Source organism: Camponotus floridanus, unplaced genomic scaffold (assembly GCF_003227725.1).
Source record: "Camponotus floridanus strain SB8 unplaced genomic scaffold, Cflo_v7.5 scaffold9, whole genome shotgun sequence".
In the NCBI taxonomy this organism is placed as follows: Eukaryota; Metazoa; Arthropoda; class Insecta; order Hymenoptera; family Formicidae; genus Camponotus; species Camponotus floridanus.
The window spans coordinates 2,653,625-2,673,357 of NW_020229860.1; the positions used below are offsets into that span (position 1 = coordinate 2,653,625).

The 19,733-nt window shown below is 37.0% G+C and overlaps 1 protein-coding gene across 1 annotated transcript in view; it reads left to right on the forward strand.

Moving 5' to 3' along the window:
- The window catches only part of LOC112639779, a 77,496-nt gene that overhangs the window by 49,003 nt on the left and 8,760 nt on the right, over nt 1–19,733 (forward strand). The window contains exon 3 of the mRNA XM_025414861.1: nt 4,530–4,641. Within this exon, the coding sequence (XP_025270646.1) occupies nt 4,530–4,641 (112 nt within the window). The remainder of the gene's footprint in view (nt 1–4,529; nt 4,642–19,733) is intronic.

Below are 19,733 nucleotides of genomic sequence, written 5' to 3' on the forward strand. Positions count from 1 at the left end.
CCCACCGCGCGTCGCTCGGTTTCGGTCGGCAGTACGGTCATTTAATATGGCAGTGAGCTCGCCGGAGACACTGACAGATCTCGGCAATTAATAAAACGTTTCCCTGTTTATTGTCGTGGGCTACTTGGTTATGCTCCGTGGGCTACCCTTTTCAGTGCGCCGAGCAAGTATACGAGGCTTTCCTTTCTCTATCATTCTCTGTTTCTCTCTCTCTCTCTCGCTCTTTCTCCGCTCTTCTCTCTATCGCATCTCGCAGCTTCTTTCCATCACCCTCACCATCTCTCGACTTAGCTCCGGGCTTCCGTGCCGCACGACCGACACGATGTACCGGGTGTATCTTTGCGGAAAGGCAAGGCGCGGCCGCGTTTTGAATGGACGTATATTAATTGACTCGCGGCCGAAAGCTGGCACTAGTGGATGTCGTCGTGTCGAGTTTCCATCGTAGCGATTGTTGCCGCGCTAAGACTTCTGCCGGTTGGCAAGATAACGAACAGCGCCTGTTGATGTTGCATATTCGAGGGATGTTCCGGACCTCCTAGGTTCATGAGATCCACCGATTATATCAATTCTCCCTGGCGCTTTTAGCGCACTCTGACCTGGACGAGAATGTGTCGAAATTAAAAAAATGCTAGTTGGGATGTTACTTGAGCAGTGAGTAGAAGCGTCGTATTTTAACATTATTCTTTGGAAATATATTTATCTCTTATCTAGATAAGTTTCAAAAATCCGCTATTGTGATTTCGCATTAAAAATAATAAAAGTAATGAAAACAATAAAATAAGCAAAATTGCAATCTCTTGCATCATTACATTATCTAAATGAGAAAAAAATATTAAAAAAGTACTTTAGTATTAATAGTAAATTTATAAAGAAAGACATGCTATCATTCATCGTAGTTAATCAACGAAGCGGATTTCATGGCTGGAGAATTAATACCGTCGTGGAAAAGAGCATGAAACATGACGCAGCGGTAAGAACTGCTATAAGAATCGCTCGCTAGTTTCCATCGAAAGACTCGCGGATACTTTTAAGAGAGGAAGTTGTGCCGGACTTTGCGATGTACCGCTAGATCTTGCCGTTACAAACTCATTCTATGCTTTTCAAAGCGAGAGATTATTGCGAGTGTTCCATAATTATGTACTAATTTTTGCGACTTTAGCCTTGACCTACGTTAAAATCTTTCGTTAAATTTCCAGTTCCTCGAGTCATTCTCGAATCTAATTTCCTTTATCGTTAGTATATTTTTCCAGGATTGTTTAAAGGAACTTTTTAACATTTTCTCAGTCTTATTCGAAAATCTACGCGTTCTTTTATTTTAACAAACATATTTTAGACAATAATAAAAAGTTAAATAAATCATATTGACATTTTCTTAATTAAGTCGTGAGTTGGCATATTTCTCTCTTTCTCCTCGGAATAATTGTCATATCAGATTTTCTCCTGCTGCAGAGCCAATAATAAACCCAGAAAAAAAAGATAAAAGCGACCACGGCCGAATATAGATCAAAGATATAATGTACTTTACGATTGCTGTCAGCTGGTGTACTTTGACGTACTTTGCGTCCAAGAGCCTCGAGTGTTCCGCCTTCTCGCGTAGTCAAACGGCGAGTAAACGCTATTAACTATTAGAAGCTTACGCATTCACTTCGTCGGTGCCTATGTCGTCGGTGTTTTTTATCAAGTTCGCATTTCCTCGGTCTGTATATTCATCTAGAAAGGTATTAAACGTCAGCTCGTGTCTCCGCTGCGACTATATTCGCGCCGAACCATGCATTGGTTGCAAAAGAGAAATGTATATTTGTAGAACATATCTAATGGCTGCATCTGGTGAATGGCAACGAAAGGATCGTGTAATCGTAAAGAGAAATTCTTTCAAAGAGAAATAAAAGTGAGGCTTAATCATACTCTCTCCAAATCTCCTAGTATACTAAAATTAAATAATTAAAAACTTATTCATTACTATATTACTTAATAATTTTAATTTCAAAGAACATCTTTCTTTATTATATTTTCGTAGTCATTTGCAGAAAGTTTTGTGATATATTTCGCAATTACGTGTACAAATGTTGATTATTTCAAGATATGTGATATCGCGCGCGCTTGAAATGAATATTGATTGTTGTAATAGTGATTTCTATTGCCGCAGATGACAATGATACAAATAGCCATTGTCATTTGGATTCTGAGGATTCGTCGTTTACGTTCCATAAAAGACGCTGGCAAGTAGGACATCGTCTTATTAGCGAAGACACTTGCGATGTGCTTTCACACTAAGTTGACGAGAAACACGATTTATAATGTCTATTTATATTTATAGTATTATTACGCCTTTATTATAAATTAAGACAGAGAGGGAGAGAGAGGAGAAAATTAAAATAAAAATAATGAAGACGGCAAGAGAAATCAAGTCGTCCTTGCCAATCGTCGTTTTATATCTTTTCTATTCACACGTTAATGTCGCCGGACAACGTGAATATCTGTCGTTAAAATTTTGCACATTACTTCATTCTTCGATATATTGTTCGCTATGCTTGTTGTATCTTGCATCTTCTCTCGTCTGTTAATTTAATGTTTAATTACGATAATCTACGATGTAAATTATCGCAAATAGTCTCATTACAATATATGTAATATTAGTATTCAGTCGTGATATGTATTGCCAAGATTATGTTTGTAAATTAAATGTTCGTACGAGTTTCAGAAAGGAAAATAAAATCTCAATCGAGAAATAACGAAGATGTCGACTGCGACGAAACAGCAGTGGAAAAATAAACTTAACTGATTCGTTTCAGATCGCTCACATACAACATAGTAGAAAGAATTTTATTATATGTGATGTATATGAGAATTCGCGGCACACATTATTATTTTACAATTATATTAATATGTATTAATATAAATCAAACTCAACGTAAACGATATTAAGTAATATATTTTACATACGTTAATTGAAGAAAAGGGAAGAGTGGGGACACGAAACGAGAAACGAAATTGAAAGAAAATAAGGAAAAGAATGGATAACAGAAAGAGACAGCGATGGAGAGGAAGGAGGAGTAAGAGAAAGCGTAAGAAGTTGACCTGGATGCTGATTCATTTTGAGTTCAGGATTCGGGAATTGGTTATGAATAATGCAAGCGAGTCTTCTCGAGTCGTTCCATAGCCGACTAACTGGAGATCGAATCCGCGCTGGTCAAATGGTGGTTCCGGGTGAAGGGCTGGTTAGTCCTCCGGTTTTAAACGTTAAACAATAAGGTCGAAGAAAAGATTCGTTTCAATCTTGTTCCGGTTATTCTGTGCGGCGTCTGCGTCTCGGTGTTTATCGTGAATGACGATCTTGCGAAATAATAATTAGCTGATGTAGCGTTTCAGCTGCGATCGAAGATATTCAGATAGTCATTTTAATTAAACTGATGGATCCACAAATAAAAATAAAAAATATAAAACAACTATTCGTTTGACAAACAAATCGGTACATGCATCATTAAGATTTTAAATTATTATTTCCTAAATTATTTCCTAAATCGATGATGGTAACAATTATCGAAGATTTTCTTGTCGATTCGACACATATCTTTCTTTTCGGATATTTTATGGAAGGTATTTTTATTTGTAGATTTACATATTTTAGAGACATTTAATTAAACTTTGCATATATTGGCAATCATATTACTGAAATAGATAGAATACATATAAAAATAAATGTGATATTTATGATAAAAAAAAGAGAGAACATTTTTTTTCTGAAAGCACTAATCTTGTAACTTTATGTATGTATAATACATTATCAATTATCTGCTCACATTAGAAATAATTATATACTTTTTCAATGACAAAATTCGATTAAAAAAATGAGTGCATAAATATGTTATAGCAAAAATGATTATAAGTATGAATAAATAAATGTAAAAATATTATATATTTATATATGTAAAATGATTATATATAAGTGTATAATATTTTTTATAATTACAAAAATTAGACAAAAATTAGATAAAAACACTAAATTAGATAACACTAAATTACACTAAATTAGATAAAAAAATGATTTGACTTTGTTAATTTAAATTTAATTACAATTCAAGTTAATTTTAATTAAATTAGACTTTTTTACGGAAGAGTCATAATACGACGTATGACATTATATATAAATAATACAACTATACAACTTGTGAAGCAGTTTCAATTTGCATATAAAATGTAGATGGTTCAAATTAAAATATAATAAGGAAATAATTCTTTATGAAATCCATTGATGGCCGCAACATGCTTGTTAGAAACCGCTATCAATATTCCTTCATGAGCAGCTCAGGCATCGGTTAATCTTGAATAGAGATTCATTTACGGTTTTCACGTTCATATATTGTATATATGTGTGATTGTGCGTGTGCATGTACGCATACGGTAGCCTTGGCGAAATGCAGAAGCTGCAAAATCGTGGAACTGGACACGAAAATCCTCCGACGCATGTCCTTCCGCTTCCTCGAGCACCGTATGTCATCCTTTTCTAATTTTCTCTCTTTCTCCTACAGGCAATCCTACTCATCCTGGCGTCCATGGTGCATCTTCTAGAAGCTCTTCTAAAATTTTGCGACGCGGAAAAGCCGACAACGCAGGGATAAGTCTTGTCATGTCACTTTCAAGGTAAGATGTGAAGCTGTTGCACTCACTGTTGGAATCCTGACACGCGTCAGGATATAATGGTCGAGGATTGGACAAAACAAGTTTGCCAATATAGAAAAAAACATTGGAAAGTCGATAATATTATCGATTTTTCAAAAGATCGTTGTTCTTTGTTAGGTGAAAAATATTGTTGGCTCTTTGCTTCACGGACATTTCTTATGGCAGGACAAATGACCGTGCTAAAAGATCGAATAGGAACCATTTCTTCAAATGGTCGTAAGTTAAGGACCGTACACATATAAGCGCACAGTATATTTAAACGCAACTCAAATCGGCCTTGAAAAGTGATGCTGACAAGCCCATGAATTTGACTTCTTCTTCCGCATACTCTGACTTGCCATGTAAATGCATTCACATACAACTGTCGAGACCGAAAAAACGATATGCGTGTATTACAGAGACGTAACAAATTTTCGTGGCAAGAGACGAAGTGCTACGATATACTTTTATGATTCTTTGTTCCTGTCAAGTAAAAAATTATTATAATAATTGCCGCGCAGCGCTCTATACGTTTGATCGCGTTTGAATTCTTTTTCGCAATATATCAAGTAATAGTATCATCATTAATAGAGATTAGTGACTGCAAAGATGTCGTTTTTTCGTTTTGACTTTAGATCGATATTTGAATTCAAAATCGAGTTTAGATAAAAATCAATTCTTTCATATATTGCTTGTGTATATTGCCAAGTACGATATAGTTGATTTTATTGCACGCGTATATAATACAAGGACCGATCCGATATGAGTTTATGATATCCGTTTGCGGGAACTTGTTTTAACGACCTGCCATTTTTCCGTTTTCATCTTCCGGGTTCGTTCGAGGTCAAATCGATTTCGGTTAGAATTGGAGAAAAGTTTATGCGTGCCACGGTTCTAATAGGGCGGAATATGCGGAGCATATTGCGGCAGCTTTTTAGCGTGTGCTCTACACGAGTCAGCTGGCAGCCTTCTCTCTTCGGAGTCTTTGAGCGCGTGTGCACGAGGATCGGAGTCAAAGCACGAGGACCCCGGTATAGCCCGGCCGACGCATTTCACACGTGTCAATCGCGGCAAGATTTACCGTCGTCCTCGCTCCCTTCGTTCCGTTTCGTTCGCGCGTCGTATATGCAGAGAGGCCTCTTGCCTCTGTTCGTTCATTCTTCTTCCTCTTCTTCTTTACTGGATTGCCGTCCTCTTCAGACGCAGCACCACGATTATTCGTTCGTTGGTTCGTTCGTTCGCCTTTCCCTCTCTCGATCCGTAAATCATCCCGTGAGCTTTGCCTCGTGGACCTCGGCGCGACGTTTACGGGTCCTACGCTTATTGGATCGGTTTGAGGCGCGTTGCGTCGCGTTACGGATTTTTGCAGGATTAGTCGTGACTGAAATAGCCGCGTAACGAGCGGATATGTGAAATTATACGCGAAGACCGGACGCGAGCCAATTGAAACGGACGTTTCAAGAGGTATGATTATTTCGCAGCACGCGCGATATGAGTGTATATAAAAACACAAATTTCCGTTTACATCTAAAAGGATTTATCTAGTATAATTGGATATGCGAAGCAGCCGTATAAGAGTATTTTGGAATGCTGATTAGAAATTATTTTGATCTTATATAAAGACAAATATTAATTGATAAAATGTATACAATGAATAAGATTAGTTGTGAACAGTTTCATAGGTATTTAATCAAAGCACGAGAATGAGCACGATGGATTAGAGGTGATTAATGAATTTTCGAATTTATGTTTAAGTAAAGAATAAAAAATGTAAAACTTGCAAGAGAAAGGACAACAACAGCATTTTTACGAAATTGACTAACGATAAAAGATAAAAATTACAGATCATTTATGATTTAATTTATGAAATTGTGTACTCGAAAATCTGTTTACATAGATGATTAACATGAACATGAATCATCCTCGTGTTATATTAGTGATCGATGTTGAATCGAAATGGACATGATAATTAAGTATAAGTAAACTTGTCAAGACATGATAAGTTGGAGCAAGTACACAATTTTCGAAGATTCGTTGAAGCTCACGTACGTACATCTCAATCATGCCGGCATTCGTATTACCGCACACATCACAGTTCCGTTAGGAATTTCATCCGCGTTCCCACAAGAATATATGCACGCCAATCTTGTTTTCTTCTTCTTTTCATATTTCTTTCTCTTTTCGTCGAGCTATGATTCGATACTAATGTTTTAGTCGAGGATAAAAAGTGAGAAACCTAATGATTCTCGGAGTCGAGAGAAATTAAGAAGAAAAAAGCAAGATTGAGCAAGGATATAAAATAAAGGTGATGTTGGAATTTTTGAAGAATGCGTCAAATGGAATTAAGCACGCTGCCTGATTCACTAGAATTAATATAGATATCAAGACTAATTTAAAAACTGATTATAAATTTCTTGTCTACATTGGTCTATATAATGTTAATGTCCTAACATTAAATATAGTAATTTAATATCCAGTTCTCTCTCCTTTTTTTCAATTTCCAATAGCACATTAAGATTTTGTTATTATAAGCTACATAGGCTACTTTAGAACTTTGGAGTCATGTTGAAACTTCGTTAAAAAATTTGATGCAACGATAACGTTCCCCGAGTAACGTCTCTAGATCGTCCCGATAAATTTCCCCGAGCATAATGATCTTTCCCTACCAGCGTCAGTCGCTATCGTGCGCGTCTTAACGTAAAAGAATCTCAGCCACGTCCGCCGCGAGGTGAACGCGACTCATCGCTCTCTGTGGTTCAGCTATTCATACGAGGCTTTACAGCGTGTTAATGAAAAATGCGGCTAGTCAGCTGGTGCTCGTTCTTAAATGTACCGGGTGGCCACTTACGTCTCGTTTTCTCTTATACGAGAACTTTCTACAATCAATGCGCAGGCTACATGCATCTATCTCTCGCGAAAGTTTGTTTTCAATCAGAAACATTCATCGCAACGTGCAATTTCGCCGATCAAAATCGCGACGCACGCGATACTTTCCTCGCTTTTCTCCCGTCATTGGGATATCGTTCCGGAAAGAAAATCGCAAAAAGATGTTGAAATGAGCAGCGAGCCGCGGATATAAACGTCGAGAAATAGTATAATTGCGCGCGCGTTCCTTTTTGCAGGTGGTCGAGCCTCCGCAGTATCGGAGAGATGCGGCTTAAGAACATGTCTTTAAGCGCCGTAAAATAATCCGCCAGCGGTAAATAGACATCGTACACGGATGTCGGGATGAACGAGTCGGATGCGTTCGACGAACGTGCCGCGCACGTGCAGAGCGCAAATCTGATCTCGCGAAGAGATTCCGATTTCTTGCGAGTGTCGGAATCGTGCCTCGTACTTTATTATAACGGGCGCGATGATAGCTCAATTGTGCGAAACGTTAGATAAATTACCGTTTCGAATCGCTACGGCGAATCGTACGGACGGGTAGGGAAGGATAATAAATTGTACAGCGAAACAGGGTGCGATCGATGTAAGTACAATCGCGTTAGCTGTTTCAAACGGAGAAAAATAGCAGCAGGATCGGTGCAACGATAGCTTATATCTACTGTACACACTTGTTCGTATATATAAAATACTGTGTTCAAATATTTTATCGAAACAAATGGGTAAAAATAATTCGTTACATAAAACATCAGAAGATACTGAAATTTTTAATGCCACCCGGTATACACTCGAACGAACTACTATAGATGGCATATACTAAATGTCTATATATAGATGCCTAAGATAGATACTTAGGACCATGTAGTGGTACATAAAAGTGCACAAGAGATACCTATCACCAGCGCATAGACACCTGCATTGTAAGCTCCTGCTTACCACGTAAAACGTCCATTAATTGCTAGCTTTTCAAGCACGCTCGGCTCGTATTTTGAAATTTTGAACTTCGTACTTCCCGTATTATATATCAGCAAAGCTGATACACATGCGTGAAATTAAATCTTCAAAAGCTTTCAAAAATATGTTATATTTTTTCTGTTGTTTCTAATAAACTTTTCTAATAATAATATCAAGGTGATTTGGCAAATGATTGCAATGGTTTTAACAGATATAAAAACTTTGAGTTTGTTTGTTTCAACATTTTATATTTCTGTTTACATATGAATGAGGAAAAGAAATAAGAATTTTAATTTTTTAATTTTGGTGAATAGTTAATATAAAATACAGAGAGAATATTTATAAAAAATATAATTGTGTCATATAAGTATAATACACCATTAAATTGCAATATAAATTTTAAATTACATGAATAATTATTTTCTATTTGATGCATTTATATATAAAATGAGTTTAATAAGTTGATCGAATATATGCATCTGCAATCAACATCGTTAATTAATAACATTAATTGAAAACAGAGAAATAATCGTGGAGAAAAAATATAGCGAAAATCACATTTATTGAAATAAAAAAATAAGAGTATAAAAAATTGATTAATATTTAAGTAGCGCGTTTTTATTATTTTTAACACATCTGCAAGGTATTTCTCTCCATATAAGTCATTCGGAAAGATGACAAATTATTACAAAATATAAATCGCAAAATTTTTATAGAAATCGAATCATGCATTTCTCAATATTGATAATAATAATCAAAATAAAAAAAACAATAATCACAGACCGATATAAAAGAATAATTGAATGATCGTTCGAACAAGAGAAAGAATAGAAAAAGGAGGAAACACATTCCCCTCTCTTAATCTTCTAACAAGGCTTGCCCGCACCGTTTCTCTCGTTTCCTCTTCTTTCGACGATCCAAGCGAGTCTCCCTTATTTTCCAGTTGGTTAACATCCGTGAACTATGAGCAAGTCCTTATAACCGGGACGCGAGAACAGGCGAGGGATATTATCAATAGATCTACCGTCTATGTTCGTTCACGAGAGTACTTAGTATGGCTGGCGCATGCTTTAACGCGATTTCTGCTTCCTTTAAAGAGCGTTTCATGTCTTTAAGCAAACTTCCTTTCTTTCATTTTTCCACTTATTAACTCGGATGATTTTCTGCTCGACGGCGGAAAGATGATCGCGGAAATCGTTTACAACACTTGAAACGGAAGTCTTTTAAATATTTTTGCAATATTTCAGATATCTAGTTTCCTCGATTAATTATTAAGTTAAAAAGTTTAAATAATATCAAATAAGAAGTCTGTTTAATTAAACAGATTGTTTTTAGATAAATAATTATATTATATGTGTGTGTGTATATTTTGTATATGTATTTGTTTTGAATTATAAAAAATAAAATATTTGAACATTTTACTTTTTAATTCAAAGCAATCGTGTAATATGCGATATAATTTTATAACAAAATAGATTCAATATTAATTATTAATATTATATCCTGAATTTTATCATTTAAATTTCTCAGCAATTAATATGTCAATACTTTGATGAAGCCTTTGTATTTCACATCCATTGCCAATGACAGTAAAACATCAATCACATTCGTTGTGAAATAGGCATCTAGTTCATAATAATTCTCTATGTATATGTGTGTACGTATGAAAAATTCGATCGATGATTCCAATCGACGGGCTTGTCGATAATTAATCAAAAATGCATTATACGACGCTCGGTCGTCATGAAGATTTTTTATCGTTCTGTCCGCGCGTCGGCGTGACATCATTCTCACTACCGTGTCAGTCTGTCTGTATTACTTTATTTTCAGATGTCTGCTTACGTTTACGAGCGCTAAACAGTCGGGCCGACGCGCACAATGAGGCGCGGTCGCCTTTGATCACTTCTGACATTCGGTATTTTCATAATTTATTCCGCGCTCCATAGGCTTTCCCTCTCTCCGCATAACCCCCTATGGCACGACTGCAGGATAAAACCTATTCGTTAGAACCGTCTGTTCGAGAAGCGGCGTATATAGAAGCGCATTAACACCGGGTATCCTTCATAAATTAGGAGTCGAAATGCGTACGCGTGGGCAACGCTTAATAAGGCATTTAGATAAAAGACTAGTCCTCTCCAGACTTTTCCGATTTATCACGCTCACGGCCGGGGTCCTTGTTCGCGGACATGTGAAGGTATTAATTTATCGGATGCACAGTCGGGAATTTAAATCGATCCGGACATTCGTAGTTATCTTAGCTCGTAACTCAGTTTGGAACAAAAGTAAACAGCGTGATATATTTTACAAATTATACGAGAAAAAATACATGTATATTTATAAACAAGACGCGTATCCTTTTTCTTTTAAATTTGCGTATAAAACGACATTAATTAATTTTATTCCAAAATAATGAATTGTAATTAGGCACTTATAATATATAATATATGATAGTTACTTTATTAAATATTGTACATAACAGAGATTATATATAGAGGTTACATATTTGTAATCAACAACAATAAATTGATTCTCTAAAATGATAATGAAAATATCTGATTTAATTTATATTACGCGCGTTGTGGAAGTTAATAGTTAATTAGTATCTCCAATCATGTGGACTATCAATTATAGCACGGGATATGTTATAATACGATGGAAATTTCCAATTTGATTTTAATTAAATTTATATAGGCATTTTCAAATATATTATATGCACATGTATTTGACGCGAATGTAACAATAACTGAACGCAATCGTACGATATATCTTATGAAGTAGCTAAAGTCATGATTTCAATTAAAATGTTGCATAAAAATATTTCGTAAGATAACTCTCGAAAGCTTTTGTTCAATATATATATTATGCTAGCATTATTAATAAGTGGGAGAAATATGAAAAATCGATGAAATTTTTTAATCATTTTGGGTAAAAATTCTACGAAGCATCTTTAAAATTCTCAATATTTGCTCCCAATTTTGGAATACAAATTCCTCTTGCCTGTGCTGATGATTCACATCCAGATGTATAACTTCCAATAACACGTCTGACTTCTCGCGTATGTTCGCCTTATGGCCTCGTTAAAGCGGAAGCTCATTACGCTGCCTAATGTCTACGGAAATTAGAATTCTCTGACTTCATTTAGAATACGCCAAATTGGAGCAAAGCTTGAATTTCCTTTCGAAAATTTTTAGACGGTTTAACATGAATTTTAAATATATTGGTATAATAAAAATATATTTTCTTAATGTGTGAAATGAGAATCATATGTTCTATTATTATATATACTTTATTCAAAAATAAATTTGCATTTGTACTTTTTTTATTTTTTAATTTGCGTCCCTTAAAAGCAACTAGATGTTAATTTCTGGAGGACTAATGCGTGTTTATTGCGATGTACATAAAGTTTAAGACTAATGTTCGTGTTTACTGTGAGAAAACTCTACTTGACGTAATATATTACTTTAATTAATAGTTATGTAACTCCTTCCAGAAACGATCATTACGAGTACATTGTAATTAGCCTCGTTGCGCAACGGCGTTAATATCTGTCTCTGGGGGTTGCTTCAGGCAGCAAAAAAGCTATAATATCAAGTACTCCGCTGGACTTTCAAGACGTTACTATTTTTTCGCACGCGCTTTCTGAACGTGACCAAAATTTTCGTGTCTGATCTCTCTTATCCGAGTCCGTTCGCTTCCATGCAACTGCGACCAAGATAGTGAGAATGAGAGGCGGGAAAGGGGCAAGGTGGAGCTCTCGTTAAGACACCGTTAACTCCGCCGAGCATGAGCCAGAAATTGCGCGGTGGATAATTAATTGGATGACATATCGTGCGCTAGGTACGCCGTCGGCATCGGGCTATTATACCTATTCCACGGTGCGTTATAAATAACGCGGCGCATCCGCGTATTTGCATATTAATTTCGTGTAATGAAGGCGATTAGGCTAATGAACGTCGAATGGTGCCCGCCGTGTGGTGGTGACTTTGTATGCGATTCTCGTATCTGCCCAGTGAACTCCCGTCTCCTTTGTCGCCCACCTGCGCGAACGATCGATTGATCTGAGATTCAGTTAATCCTGAACGCAAAATAAAACGTCATTCAAATCGATTCAAATCTATACTCTACACACACGATGGTTGCCGGTCGCGATAACCGTGCATGCGCTCTAATTATACGACACGGCGAGGAGTTTGTAGCCCTTCATGAATTATACTATCGCTTACGGCTACGGCTACGATTAAGCTCATCGCAAAGTATGCATCTCGAATATTTTGTTGATTCGAGAGAGACCGAATGGAGCAAATTGAGAGGATGCGCTACCATTCGAAAACGATACCCATCCAGTGATGCATTCGAGATGGGTTATTAAACAAATGCGATAAGAGCGATTTTGATTAACGGGTGCTTCGACTCGAGCGCTTTTCGACGCCCCACCCGTGGATCTTTAACTCCGATTAGTTCGAGGATACGTAACTACTAATTTGCATAATGCAGTGAGTCGCACTTTTACTTCAGAAGTTACACGATGCGTGAAGAAAAGGGTGCAAGTGTGAGAAGCATTTCATTAAAGAACATGGCCTCAATAGTAGCTTGTTTTACTTAAGAAAATTTGCAGATACAATCACTATCGTTTCAAGATTACCTTCGCGTTTAAAACAAATATATTTTTTCTATATATATACGTTATATTTGATATAATAATTTATTACATAAATTCCTTAATATATATTTTTTTATAATTCGTGAGGAAAAAGATAGAATGATTTAAATATTCTCGCAAAAATAAACATTTTAAGATTGTATTCTTCAATTTTCTTCTATTTTCGTACAGTGTTTCTTCTCGAAAATATGAAAACTATGATTTATGTGAACTTTACGCAAAGACAGTTTGTCTTTAGCGCTGTTTATCTACCTTGCATCTAGTTTCCAGTCACGTGCGCCTACGCTAAATTAATGTCTCCCGATGTAAATACAAGAGAATAAATTTCGATTAAAACAAAAATTCCCAGTCGGCGCGGATTGAAAGTAATGATTTGCGCGGCGGTGATTATTAGGGTCGATAAATTTTAGTTAAAACTAATGACAAAAACCACAACTTCCACGCGAGCCGAACTCGACTCGAATGTCCAGCGTGTCGTAAGTAGGAATTTATCGGCGCGAGTAACTCATATGCTTGCATGATTTACTGGCGCGAGTAAATTAGCGGCCGGCTAATTAGTATGCGACCAACGAAATCAAAACGAAACGAAACTTGAAAACCGGTGTGTTTTTGAGTGGCGCGATCGAGTGACCAATGACATGTGTCAACAGCGCGTCGGTGCACATAATATAAGTGTGATTGTATGAAAAAAATTTAATGATATCTATAAATACTTGCAAGATTTTTTGCGCGCGTAAAAAATTACTTTGTCGCTTCTCGTATCAGCGTCATAAATCAGAATTTTCTAATTCAAACTAACGCAATTTAACATTATTATATATCATGTATATGACAAAATGTATATATTGAACATTTCTCTTATATTTAATATAAATAACAAGCAAATATAACACAGATACACGTACAATGTGAAGAATACACATGCATCCGCTATTATAATATTATTATTGCGATTTTTCTCACGATAAAGCATCGTTAGCATACAGTGCATCTAAGGTTTGCTCGAACATTACACATGCATAAAAACCGACTTATTTTCTCTCAACGGCAACCTACATCCGCGTATTACTAGTCGCGCGAGCTTATTACGGTAAATCAGCTGTTTCGCTCTCTCGGTACATCGTAGAAATATCTGACATTTTATATTTATATATCCGACTCGCGTCGCGCGATGAGAAATCGCACACGAGTATTGAAAAGGGGGAATAGAGAGAGAGTTACACCTGTAGGAGAATCACTAATGAGAATCCCCGCGATCACCTCGCGACGATAGATCGCGTCTCGCCTCGCCTCACCTCGCGATCGTTCACGGCGAATACGCTACCTTCGTCGCCGAATATTATTAAAGATGTTTAACAGCTTGTAGCATTAGCATCGGACTTGTGCGTGCACGCTCACGCGTATGCTGGCTGCGTAAATCACCGGGCCCGCCCGCGGGCCTGCCGATCGGGCCGTTCGTAGGGAAATTAGACACGCGTGTTGTATAACGTCCTCTTATCCTCTTCTCTCTTTCTTTTTTTCTCTCGTTCTCACCTATCCTCTCTCGTTTGCGCTTCTTTCGCTCTTATCGGTCTTGCCTTCTCGTCATCGGTATCTTTTTGGCCTCCCTCCGACGTCTAATTTATGTAATTATGCTCTTTCTTAGCGCGACACTAGAAACTACGCGATTGTCCGATTAATTATCATCGTGTTTATTTAAAAATTTCGGTTATCAGACGCGAACACGTTTATCGCACGTGCGCACTTTTTCCTCCTCCTTTTCTTCGCGCTTTTTCGTTGCCACTTTATTGTGGTATTCTCCTCACGCAGCTCGTCTCCCATTACATCTTTCAGACAGCTTGCACCGACCGAGATGCATAAATCGTGCGCTCGCATACGCGACAGGTGCATCAGGTCGCGAGCACGAGAAGAGAACGTGGAATTTTAGGAAAAACGTACATGAACCTCTCACAGTCGTGTATTATTATTACGGAATTTCTATTCAGCGTCTTACTGTTCATTCTGCAAGTTGCTTTGTGAACAGAAATTCCAATCTGATTTCTCATTGTTTCATTGAGGCTTATGTGTACATCATTCTATACTGGAATAAAAGTTATTTTTTTTCTTTATTACAGTGCCATTTCTCATTCAAAACGTATCAATAATTATATGGGTATTCAAATTAAAGCAGGGTCATGAACGATAGATTAGAAAATGACAGATATTGATTTTTTTTCTTATCGAAAAAGAAGAAGAACATTACGCGAATTGAATCCAGTGCGAATCCAGTAGAATAAATAATTGTCCATCATCATTGTCGGATATTATTTGTCTGCTATCAATTGCCATTAGTCATTCATCCGAGCTTGTTTGCTGCGGCGAGACGCGTCAGTAATCCCTTCCGCGAGCAATCCTGTTACCTCGTTACAAGCATGTTCTACACGCGCGGTGATTTGTCCCATGTTATCTATGTACGGTGCGTTCGCGAAACACTAACCTGCAGTTCATTAAGTCTCTAGATTTACACACGTGCGCGCGTTCAACTCATTCACGTTGCAATAAGTTTCTGCGACTTACGCTGCTCGTAAGCTTTATCGTTCATTTGTCCGCATTTAGCGATGTTATCGGGATCGAATTGTTTTTACCTCGCCGTTCGACGAAGCTGTTTGAATATATAAATAATATCTAGTCTCTCGCAAGCGTAAAATGAGTCGACGTGGCTGTTAACACGGAAAAAGAACTGTTAGAAGCTACGTTTGCAAGTGATAAAGTTTAGAAGCGGTCATAAACAGCGTGAATAATGAGCCGAGAAACTTTTCAATGAGAAGAGTCGTCAATGTTTATATCTAAATCAAAGAATCCCAATAAACAGCACATTAATATCTAATAGCTCAATGTATATCGAATAAATAAATTTGCATGAGCATAAAGCGAAGAGAGTTAATATATATGATCGATTAAAGTTTTATTTTATACTTTTATTTCTCTTTTAATAGCTATTTATATCTATAAATATATTCTTAGAAAATATATTCGTTAATTCAGTTCATTATGTACAATCCTTCGCAATAATTTCAGGATTTACCTAATTTTACTTTCAATTTTCTGCTGCAATTTAGAGCTGATTCAGTCGTAATCGTATTTTCCCTCACCATCTTATTTTTTGCGAATCGTAATATTGCGGCAACAATTTTGTTTGAATGTGTATTAAGAAATTTACTTCGACAGGGTCTTTACTATTTCACGAAGAGTCGAGATGCAGAATACGATACACAATGGCACAACATGGGAATTGACCGAGTTTTACCTCGCCTCTGTCTCTCAGGCTCATTACTCCATGACGAAGTGATGTGCGTGCATGCCGCGTTTTGCCGTGCCGTCTATTAGAATCACGCATATGCGTGTCTGGCACGAGACATCAATTCCGTGTTACATGTGCCAGCAATGCTTGGCATTTGTTGGCAAATGGCTTTTTCGTAGAATTTAGACACTCTCTGGAATGAAGTAGCTAACTATTTGACCGAATGTTACAAATACACATTGTGATCCAATTCTAGCTCGCTATTATCACACAGTATACACAAATACACACCCATAAATAAATAAATAATGCATAATTAAAGAGATTAATTAAAATTGTATTATAAAATTATTCTAAACTAAAATTTTAAGCTAAAATTATATATATACCTGTATTCTATTTATTTGAATAATTATTTCCAATCAAAAAATGACTTCTCGCGAAACTAATTCCATCTGACAAGCAAATCGGAATTTGTGACAACGAAATTTGATGATGACACGTTTCTATTCCTTTGGATAATGTTGTACATGGACGAGCCGGATTTCCTGCAATAGTCGCGGCACCTATCTCGAAAGAGAGGAAGACTTTTACGAGTATGATCAGTCACGGGCGTCACGACGCCAACGAGGAGATGAGCCTCTCTCTGCGAAGTATCAGAAACCTGGCGCTCCGACGAAACTTTGTCAGTGTCCCGCACGATTAGCGGGCAAAGGTCAATCTCTCTGATCTCTTCTGCGCCGCGGCCGGAGCTTTCCTCGTTTCTCTTCTCGTCTGGCCGTCCACGTAGTGCGGTTAGAAGGATCTCACAGTTTCTTCCGCGCAGCACGAATTACTCCAGTCGTACCTCCGGAGCAATTAGTACAGCGCGGTCGCCGCCCACGTTGCATCGAACAATTAATAGGATAGCGAGAGATGGAGGCGGTATCTGTATGAATGTGTCTATGTCTTCACCGGGGAGGAAAGAAGCACAGCGCGCACGCGATTGCACACTACGATCCGCGATATCGTGCGGGAAGTGGACGACTAAGACCTGCCATGGAACGATGATTTACCTGGCGGTAATCCGTTGCTCGAAATAGATATTTCTCGGACGCGGTGGCGACTTCGCAAGAATATTTCCGTCGTAATGAATGTTAGCCGTGCGCGAGAAGCTAAATGTGTATAGTGCATTGACCCGTTTCTTATATATAATAAATAACAATGTAGATAATTAAAAAAATTACGAGACATCTATTATAAATTTATTATAGAATACTTTCTGTTACATGGTTCAAATAAAAATGCCGATACGTTTCATGATAAAAACAAGGTGAACGACGATCGAAAGAAGACCAATTGAAAATTTTATATTTAAACGTACATCATATATCTGAAATAGTAAAAATATTATAAAGTAGGTCAGTTTAAATATTTGAGTTTCCTCTTCGTTAATATTTTACGCAGTCACATATAAGGTTTTCGTAGATTCTACAGACGTTTAATTTAAAATTCTAAATTTGTCACTTGCAAATTTTTTAACTCGTTTTTTCTAACGCTAGTATCTTCTATAAAAATGTCTCATTTATACTGTAAATATAGAATAATAAGGAAGATAAATTTGGACAAAATCAAAGTTTCGTATACCCCTCCGATTTGTCACGGCTCTTATAATTATCTTATAACAAATTTTTTTAAACGGAAAATCGGTTAAAAACGAGACTGGTTAACGAAATCATAGACGTCTTTCGCGTATCAAATTTCGACTTGGAATTTTGGACTCCCCGTCGCGCGCATCTTTGTTTGCATTCTTTTTTTATTAGCTAGCGAAAGATATCGCCGCTGCTTCTAAGAAAAATCGGGATCAGAAGAGATCGGAGATCACGCCGCTCGTCGGATCGAGTCCGGGCTTTATTTTTACGACTGCTACGAATTTAAGTACGACTCTCGGGACCTGTTCCTCGTCGGGTCAAGCGAGACGTCCGCAGCTTCGAGGCCGACGAGCCCTCAACAAAACTCGAACAATTCCGCCGGACGCGGCGCCCCATGACGTCGATTGCGTGTGTGGTCTGTCATCTTGTAGATTCATTTCGAGATCCGTTCGGATTGTTTAGGAAATATACCTCTACAATTTCAACCGTGTTTCGTTTCAGAAACATGTCAAAGTAAACATTTCGTTATGAAGGAGTCTGACAATTCCCACGTATTTTCGTAGTTTCGTTCAATCTAAATATTCGCGCTCGCATAATTTGTCATCGTCTAATTAAAACGTTTCTACAAAAATTGATTATATTTGCTATATATTTCAAGTATTATTCAATATATATAATGCCAAAAAATATATCACAAAAATTCTTATTCTTCTGTTTATGAAAATTTTTCAAGCAATTCGTAATAATATGACATTAGCATTTCGCATATTTATTTTAAGAGATACATATTATTATATTTTAAACCTTATTTATTTTAAGAGCAAGCTAAGTGAAATTAAAGTTTATCGACTGTCGTCTGTTGAATTAAAGAATATAAAGGGCAAGAGAAATAAGAAATATACAGAGAAATTACTTAAAGGATCGAACTAGTTCGCGGATCACTTTCCTTTTGTCAGCGACTACATTCCCTGACAAATCTCAAAAAAGAAAAAAATCGACGTAGCGAACGAATACAACGGTACGGAATGGAGAAAAAAAGGTTCTGTCTCATAGAGAGTTGTATGGGTTGGGCATGGGTCATTCAAAGTGCGCTCAGTGACCTATTGTAACGTAGGACAATATGGTGCCGCTCTTCAATGGCCGGCTGTTCCCGAGGTGTTATGTTATGTGTTGGCTGTTATTCAAATGGCTAGAGGCATTCAGCGCCATTGCCGTGACGGTTCACCATCGCGACACGAAGTTCCAAGAGACTGAGACTTCCACCGTTGACAGAGTGACATTGACGATTGCGAGATGTTGATAGAGCAGATTAACAAATTGATTCGGTTTGAAAAGAATATTTCAGTAACCGATAGACGTTTCTAGGGAAAGGAAAATTGAGAAGGGAGATTCCTTATTCCTGCACAATATCGTAAGCAAGTTTCTCCAATCATCAACTTCCGTTGAGAACATTTATCAATTTACATTACAAATCGTGAATGCACTCAGACAGCCATGCCGTTCTTCACATATATATGTACATATTTTTATAATAATTTTTTATATAATTGAATTTAAATTGCAACAAGATTATATACGCGCATATAAATAATCTTTGAAGAACCATTCCAGATATCCCGTGATGTATCATTCATTGACAAAACTCGCGCGGATACAGCAGGTG